Raw genomic sequence first — 8842 nt, forward strand, 5'->3', positions numbered from 1 at the left:
AGAGGCGACATAGGTCCCTTAAACTGGGACCGAGAGGTAGCAGTTACTCCCCAATTATTTCCAAAACAGGTCACCACCAGTCAGATGGTGACCATGGACAGCACCCTGTGTGTGTGTTTGGGGGCCATCTCGGTTCGCTTGGAACACCAGAGACGGCTCGGGGGAAGCCTTATAAACCACAGACATTTATTTCTCACGGTCCTGGAGGCTTGAAGTTCAGGGTCAAGGCACCGGCAGATTAGGTGTCTGGTGAGAGCCTGCTACCTGGTTCTTAGACGGCTGTCTTCTCTCTGTGTCCTCACATGGCAGAGGGGGCGAGGGACTCTCTGGGGTCCCTTTTATAAGGGCACATCTTTACAATCCGATCACCTCCCAAAGGCCCCCGCCTCCTAATACTACCCCTTGGGGGGTTAGGTTTCAACATGTGAATTTCGAGGGAACGCCGACATTCAGTCCACACAGGGATCGGGATGGGAGCGTGTACTAGGACACCGCGGGCAGGCGGCCACGTCGCAGCTGCAGGCACCGCTGGTGCTGAGCGAAATTCCGGAGAGGTTCCAATGCCCGTTACTAAGGGGCTAATTAAATTCGCCATCTGTTCTGCTCGGCGAGCGTTTCTATCACGTGCCTTGGCTTGTACGCGGCTGACAAAAAAGGGCGCCTGTCCGCGAGAGGAAGCAATCGCGTTAGTCCCGTCCCTGAACAGTTTCCATCGACCGCCCCGCGAGCCGCAGGCGCGAAGCGGCGATGTCACCGCCAGGCGGCGCTCGCCCCACGCCCCTGACCCTGACCCCATTCCCGCCGGCGGACGCTGGGCTCCTTTTCTTTTAACACGCCCTTCGGTCACGTGAGTTCGATCATCTGTTTCGCCGGTGACACTGGTTTTCCGTGTTGTTTTTAAACAGAGGTGGCATTCACATAGCATCCAACTAATCGTCTTAAAGCGCACAGTTCCCTTCTGCGCCGCGTGCGTTCGCAGGGCGTCCAGGCGCCGCGGCCTCCGCAGGGCGGCCCGCCCAGAGGGCACGGGGCCGGGCCCCGCACTCGGAGGGGTGGCGCTTGCGGCGGAGGGTCTGTGGGCGCTGGCGGGGCCGACCCAGCCCCACGGCCTGTGAGCATGCCTGTCCTTTCCCCAGAACTACGTGAGCTGCCGTGACCCCAACAACCACGTTCCCTTGAAGTGGCCGGACGTCCCTTATCAGATCTTGGGAGGTCCAACAGACAACAAGGTCACTTTTGATCAAAGGAATGGATTCTATATCTTCCTCATTTCCATCGTGGATCCATACTACAGGTGAGCGGGGGTGAACCACCTTGTGCCCCGGGGCCTCCGTGGGGACAGCCGGCTCTCCTGGGGCACGGGCACACACATGTGGGGAACCCAGTTTCCCCCTTTGCCTCGGCAGCTCCTGCATAAACCAGAATTCCCCCAACAGCCCAGACTGTCCCCAGGAAGAGTTACGAAGTCCTGGATGACATGTGTGGTCACTCACTAAGTAACTCCTGTTCAGAGCCCATGCGGGGCGCTGGGGGAGCAGCGGCAACCGCGGCCACACACGTGCTTGCCCTTGGGGGCCAGAATCACAGTCTCATGCCGCAGCTGGGTGATGGTGTGCAGGAGCTGACTTGGAAATATTCGGGGATTCTGTAAGCCGGTTCACTTGAACTCGGCCACAGCCAGACTTTCACCAGGGGGATCGGCAGACTCTGCAGACCAGCTCCCAACTTCCGCCCCTACTCTGAGAAACGGTCGTTAAATCTTTACAGCCACGCAGGCTGAGACTACCCTGGGTCACGTCCAGTGTGCGGGGCCAGCTCAGCAGCACCTCCCACTGGGAAGGGGAACATGCGGGACCATCCTCTGCCCCCATCATCTGTCCCCTCCAGACGGGGAGGGGGTGGGGTACAAAGTCCACCTCAAAGCACATGCCTCCCCTAGAGGCCCAGGACCTTGGACCAGAGGGACCAGCTCTGGGATGGCCCTGGGTGGAAGGCACAAGGGTGGGGACATCCAGGAGAGAGAGAGACTTGTCACCTTTTCTCCCTGCACTCTGCTTCCAGCAGAGCCCCAAGTTCTCCCATCCCCCGGGTCCCCTCCCCTGAGACACCTGTCCTGCCCATCCTGCTGCTACTCCCACTGGCCACCCGCTTCATAGATGCCTGTGGCCATTGTCCGGCCCCTACTCCCCTTCCACACTGCGATGGAGCCCGGGCATGGAGGGGGGACTCCTTGTCCCCAAAGGAGGGGACCCCAGGAGTCCCAGGAGAAAAATATGACCAATGCCAAAATACACGAAGAAGAAAGCAGACTCAGAGTGGATAAAAGATGAAGTGGGTATAAATGGAACTTGGCGCCCTGAGTCCCCGGCCCAGGTCCCTGATCTCGGTTTTAACCTGTCTGCTGGAGTGAATGTGGGGCCCCCAAAGGCAGTGCCCCATGGCCTTTCCCCACCCACCTCTTACAGCTACTGTCACCTGGAGACCATCTTCAGCGTCTACGTGTACGGGGCCTTCCCACTGCCCATGATCCCACCGGAGATCACCATCATCCTGCTCATGCTGGCCATTCTGCTGTCCGTGTGGCTGGCCTACATGATCCCCAAAGTGCTGCGCACGGAGTGGGGCCACAGGGTCCAAGGGCTCTGGGCCAGTCTGGGCAGGACCTGCGTTTCCCATGCAGGTGCTGCACATGCACTGAAGAGGCCCAGGATTGTCTCAAAATAAAGAGTACGTAAAACGAGCAGGTGGCTGACAGCATCACTCATAGGCTGCGTTTCCTGCCACCTGCCTTCGCTGCCCGGCCTCCCTGGATGTGCGAGTGTCGGAGTTCCCCTGGAGGACAGTGCCGCCAGCAGAAGGGGGCGGCCCAAACCGAATCAATAGGAGAGGGTGACACAGACCGGGATAGGCACACGGCGAGTGACAGACGGGCCTCGGAAAAGGGTAAGACGGCGACGTGTGCCGTTAGAGAAGCTTAAACCCGAGGAAAAGCAGGGGACTCTGGAGACGACAGATTGGCGGGATCCCGTCTCTGTTGTTTACAAGCCCAATATTCACGCAGACGAACGCACACACGTGGGTTGGCATGTACGTGAACAAAAGTTCGCAAGCAGGTACCTCACGTGTATACGTTTATTTATACACACGCATAGATAACACGTACACGTTTATATACACATGTGCACATACATGCACATAAGTATATGTGCGTGTATATGTGAGGTGCAGGTGAATGTGTGTACACAGGTACACGTGAATGACTAATGGCACGTGTGCACATAACATCTGTATGTAACATGTATACATAAGCGTACACATATAGCATTCATACAAGTATAGGCACGTGCGGGGATAATATGTACGTGCACACACGTCTGTATATACGTAAGTATGGATGTCTATACACGTGTGTATGCCTACGAGTGACGTACATGAATGCATGCATAGATAACATACGCACGTGTACAGGTGTGCCCATACGTGAGCCTGTGCACACGGGTACGTGTGTGTAGATGCGTGCAGCTGTAGAGATCCTATGTATACATATGCACCTGCAATATGCATGAATATTCCATCCATCCATCCGAGGGAGTTCACCACTTCATTTTAAATCCAGGTGGCGTTTGGTTTAAAAAATGTATCCCACTGTCGTTAAAACTGCCCAGTCGTTGACACCTGCATTCCCAAACACACGCAGTGGCCCGTCCCCCTGCCTCGCGGGCCGAGCCGGCCAGGCCCCACCGACCCTCCAGCCTCCAGGAGGGGACATGCTAGGTTGTCAGGTAGCACCGGCTTCCTGACCCTCGTCTGCATCTATCTTTAAAAAAAACAAGCTCGTCCTCCTACGTTAGCCCCTGCCTCTTCCAGGGCCTTCCCTTCGTCAGGGACTTTTGCCTCCAAATACCCCAAATGCTACCTTGGAGGCTGGGGCTCAGAGGGAAGCCGAGGGAAGTAGGAAAGCGGGGTCCGGCTCAGCAGAGCGGGGTGGGTGCGGATGCGGAGGCCGAGCTAACCGTTCCCCACAGCAGTTGAAGGTCGTTCGCTTCCCTTCCCGTAACAGGTGAGGGACTTCTCAGGGTCACAGCTGGTGTGAACGCAGGGATACAAACGTCTTGTTGGGACCTGCTTTCAATTCTTTAGGGTATGTATCTAGAAGCGGGGTTGCTGGATCATACGTGAAGAGGTGCCTGGAAGGTGCCCGCAAGGGGAGCAGCCCGAGACGGCGAAGCAAGTCCCACGGGTGGAATGTGGGTGTCAGAGAGGAAGCAGACCCCCGTAGGATGCAGGGAAAAGAATTTTAAGGAGGGCTTTTGAGGAGATTATGGTGTGAAGCTCACCCCCCAGAAACTTCGTACTTTTTGTGAGGCAGACTGGCCATCACTTGATATACGGTGGCCGTCAGAAGGGTCCCCGGACAAAGCGGTCATAGCCAGGGTCCACCAGGTCACTGTAGGGCAGAGCAGGCCGTGGTCCCGACCCGACCCCCTTGGTCGAGGGCCTGTCTAGAAGAGAATCACAGAGCCCTGTTGGCCCAGGCCGCTGCGACCTCCAAATGCCGACCTAAAAGAAAGAAATCGATCTTGCTAAGTGAGCCAGAGGACGCCCCGCCACCATCTACTCCCACTCCACCCCTGCCAAGGGCTCCGGAGCAGCCGGCTACGCACCTGCGACCCTTGTCCCCAAGTCCATGTGAAAACAGCCTGGAATCTATGGATACCTCGTCCTCGATGACCTCTGTAGATGACCTCTGCCACCTCCTGTCCTGACCCCCATGGCCCGACCGGAACCCAACCAAAAGCAGCAGTCTCTGGAGGAGAAGCCCTCCAATCGCCCCTGCGTGAAACACAGGGCCCATATACGATGACCAGGATGGCCACATACAGGGTGGCCGATGCACCTTTGTGTCCCCAGCAGGGACCTTAAACACTCGGGCCTATGCCCAAAACCAGTTCCCCAAGGAGGACCTCCGATGGGACCCCAGTGAGGACAGGGGACCCCAGATGCTCAAGCGCCATCAGGAGGCCCTCCTGGGCGGTCTGAAAGGAGGGAAGAAAGCCGTGAATAGGAGAGAGACCTCAGAGGTGCTCCAGGGACCCAAGGAAAGCCCACGCCAGTTCCAGAGAGGCCGTGTGAGGCATTTCGCCTTCACACCCCCTATGACCCAGAGGTGGCCGAAGACCAGAAGATGGTTAATGCAGCTTTTGTCGGTCAGGCCAAGGGGACATCGGGCACAAACTGCGAAAATTGGAGGGCTTTGCTGGCAGGAACGCCGGCCAGTTGTTAGAGGTGGCAACGGAAGTGGCCGCCGAGACCAAGACGCCCGACGGGAGGCAGCCGGACCGTGGCGGAACGGTCAGGACACTCCCGGAGAGGCGCCCCGACGGGCTGGGCCGGGGACAGAGGAGGAGGCAACCGGAAGAACCAGCTCACCCAGAAATGAGGCTGGGGTGGGACCAGTGCGCCCGTTGCCACCAAAAGGGTCACTGGAAAAATGAGTGTCCCCAATGACTGGGCAGTTACCAGCCCACTCCAGGCCCAAGAGGAGGCGGCCACGTGTTCCAAGGATGGTGCCAGCCGACACGGTGACCACCCGAGACCCCAGAAGATGCCCTGGGAGACTACAGAGAAGAGCAGGCCAGACCAGGCTCCATTCTGTTAGGTCCCCAGGAGCCCCGGCGCCCAAGCCACTGACATCATGGTAGACACGGGGGCAGAACACTCTGTGGTGACTCAATTCATAGGCCCCTTTCACACGGAGAGGCCACCATTGTGGGGGCTACAGGCAGCCAAACTCATCGCCATTTCCCACTGCCCCAATGATGCCATCTGGGAGGCCACAAGGTCATTCATGAGTCCCAGATAACCTTCACCTCCCATGGCCAAGTAGCCCTAACCCTGGGGAAACCAGAAGCAAGGATCATGACGCTCACGGTGCCCCAAGGAGAAGAGAGGCGCCTCCACAGTCTCGTAGGAAGGCCACAACCGAGACCTGAGCGCCCCTTCGAAATACCTGGGGTATGGGCTGAAGACAATCCCCCTGGACTAGCCCCGAATATTCCCCCAGTACTGGTAGAGCTCAGACCAGGAACAGAGCCCATACGTGAGAAACAGGTCTCACGTCCGGATCTGAAGGATGCCTTTTTCTTCACACGCCTGGCCCCTCAGAGCCAGCCGATCTTCGCCTTCCAGTGGGAAAATCCCGAGAATGGAACACAGGCCAACGAACTTGGACGAAATCTCTGCCTAGGGGAAGCTCTGCCCAGAAAGCAGAGCTCATCGCACTGACCTGCGCCCTCCAGCTGGCGGCAGAAGTACACGTCGATATATATACTGACTCCAAATATGCCTTTACCACTCTCCATGTACATAGGGCCTTAGTCAAGGAGAAAGGCCTGATCAACTCAGAGGGGAAAGACATAAAATATGGAAAAGAGGTCCTTGAGCTCCTAGATGCTGTATGGGCCCCTAAGAGAGCAGCCATCAGGCATTGCCGGGGACATCAAAAAAGGAGACGCTGTGACTGCTCAGGGAAACCGCAAAGCGGATCGCGAAGCAAAGCTCGTGGTCTCCAAGAAGGTAACAGAACCAACTCTGCCCGCCGCCCTGTTCCCCAGTCCCTGAGCGGAGCGGGACCCTAAGTGCTCACAGCGTGAGGATGCCTGCTTTACGACTGAAAATGTGGACGTTTGAGGACAAGGGAATAGCAGTTCCCGAGGCCCTGGCCTCAGCCTTTGTCAGACAGTTCTATCAGAGGGCCCACATCGGGCCGGGATTTCTGCATCCCCCAGCTCTCTGGCAGCTCCCGAGTAGTGTGTGAACGATGCGAGGTATGAGCTCGAAACAGCGCACGATGGGGGCCCCGGGCCCCTCTGGGAGTCCGCGGTGTGGGAGGAACACCTTTTGAGGACCTGGAAGTAGACCTCACTGAGACGCCCCGATCCCGGGGACACGGGTAGCTCATGGTCCCTGTGTGCTCATATTCTGGTCGGGTAGAGGCTTACCCCACCCAGACTGAGAAGGCCCGAGAAGTAGCCAGACTGCTACCAATTACCATCGGCTCACATAACGGACCAGCCTTTGTAGCAGAAACAGTGTAGCTTCTAGCCAAGAATTTAAATATTAGACGGAAATCGCATACCACCTACCAACCACAGAGTTCAGGACAGGTGGAACACATGAACGGGATCTTTAAGACTCAGTTGGGAAAACTATGTCAGGAGACGCATCTACTTGGGGACAAAGTCCTCCCCATGGCCATATTAAGAATCAGGTCGGCCCCAGCCAAGAAGACTGGGCTCTCCCCCTACGAGATCCTGTATGGGCGGCCAGCGCCACTCATCAAGGGACTACGAGGAGACCTCAAGGAAATAGGCGACTTGACCCAGACAGCAGTTACAAGCCCTGGGTACCACTTCGCAGGCTCCTGACCACTGGGTTAGGGAAAGGCTGCTTGTTAGTCTGACTACGGAGGCCCATTTCCTTAGGCCAGATTTGATGTGGGCCAAGGAATGGAATATCCAGCTCTCAGAGCCTCACTGGAGGGGCCCATTCGCCGTAATCCTGTCCCCCCCCACTGTGGTAAAGCTTGCCGAGATAATGCCTTGGATTCACCACAGCTGGCTTAAGCCCGCGGCCACAGACTGGGACAGCATTGCAGACTCCACGGAGCCCCTCGGACTAACCGTCCGGAAGATGTCGACTGGACATGCGGGTCGAAAGAACATCGGCCCTGCTTTGATCACACGTAAGCTGGCCAATCCACGCACGGCAGAAACCTGAGGACGGCGACACCCCGCCAAGATGGCCATCCAGACAGCTGTTTGTGACCCCTGAGACTATAAATGTAAACGGGGAATCAGGATAGGTAGTCAGGACATGAAGTATGGAAATACCAGCCTTTAGACCAAGAACAGGGTGAAGATGATGCTCTCTGACCCAATCTTGGACCCGAGCATCAAAGCGGGGAACGTGGTAGCAGAGGCCGAGCTGTTTCCTCTAGCGGTTGAAGGTTGTTCTCGTCCCTTCCTGTAACAGGTAAGGGACTTTTCAGCGTCACAGCTGACATGGCATAGACTGCCAGCCCTGGTCACTCACTTCCCAATCAGAACACACTTTCCTCACGCAGAGAGAACGTGAAGAAGTGGAAGACGTGTATGAAAGGGATCGGGCTCAGCCTCTGGATGGGAAGCCGCTGAGCTGGTGCCGGCGCCCGCGCTGCTTCCTGATTGTTGCCTCGGTGTCCGGTCTCTGTCCCAGTATCCTGCAAAACGAGGACGAATGTAAACGATGGTGGTACAGCCTGTGAAACAGCCCCTGGTGGGGAGGGGCCGGTGCCCAGGGGCGCAGCTGTCTCCAACCCCCACCCTCCGGGAGATGAACACGGCCCGGGGCACTGCAGGCTGCGGCCTGGTGCTGGGCACACGCAAGGCACTGGGTTTCAGCGCCCCACCCTACCCTCCTCGTACCCAGCCGCCCCCAAATTCTAGCCAAGCCCCACCCTCCTCTGCACCACGACACAGCCCAGGGCCTGGGGCAGGAGGGCCCCGCTCTCCTCTGCAGGAGGAGGGGGCAGGCCGGGGGGCCAGGCCTCCTTCCATCTCCTTTTGATTCCTGATTTCTTACACGTTACCTGGGAAGCCAAGTTGGCTCTTCCGAGTCACCTTAAGCATTTCAGGGGAGGACGTGGCCGGCAGCTGCCCCCAGGCCCTCAAGGAAGGTTGAGAGGCTGTGGGCCTGAGGGGAGGAGCCAGGGCAGGAAGAAGCAGGTGTGAGTAATGACAGGACAGCCAAACTCCAGGGTCTCCTGTGCCTGTCCCCTGGGATGCAGATCCCGTATGTGGGG

At 57.6% G+C, this 8842-nt stretch overlaps 1 protein-coding gene and 1 long non-coding RNA gene across 2 annotated transcripts in view; one reads left to right on the forward strand and one right to left on the reverse strand.

Annotated features, from left to right (window-relative positions):
• CATSPERD (cation channel sperm associated auxiliary subunit delta) overlaps nucleotides 1-2741 on the forward strand; it is a 38787-nt gene extending 36046 nt beyond the window's left edge. Inside the window, exons 17-19 of the mRNA XM_023538597.1 lie at nucleotides 3-36; nucleotides 1137-1294; nucleotides 2466-2741. Coding sequence (XP_023394365.1) covers nucleotides 3-36; nucleotides 1137-1294; nucleotides 2466-2724 — 451 coding nt within the window. The 3' untranslated portion in view covers nucleotides 2725-2741. The remainder of the gene's footprint in view (nucleotides 1-2; nucleotides 37-1136; nucleotides 1295-2465) is intronic.
• A 2275-nt stretch (nucleotides 2742-5016) lies between these two features.
• LOC111747537 lies at nucleotides 5017-8826 on the reverse strand. The gene is made up of 3 exons (XR_002783575.1): nucleotides 8630-8826; nucleotides 8113-8260; nucleotides 5017-8021 (listed from the first exon to the last, which is right to left on the reverse strand). It is a non-coding gene; the product is annotated as an uncharacterized LOC111747537 (long non-coding RNA).
• Between the last annotated feature and the right edge of the window lie 16 nt (nucleotides 8827-8842).

This window comes from Pteropus vampyrus, unplaced genomic scaffold (genome assembly GCF_000151845.1).
Source record: "Pteropus vampyrus isolate Shadow unplaced genomic scaffold, Pvam_2.0 Scaffold226, whole genome shotgun sequence".
Taxonomy (NCBI): Eukaryota; Metazoa; Chordata; class Mammalia; order Chiroptera; family Pteropodidae; genus Pteropus; species Pteropus vampyrus.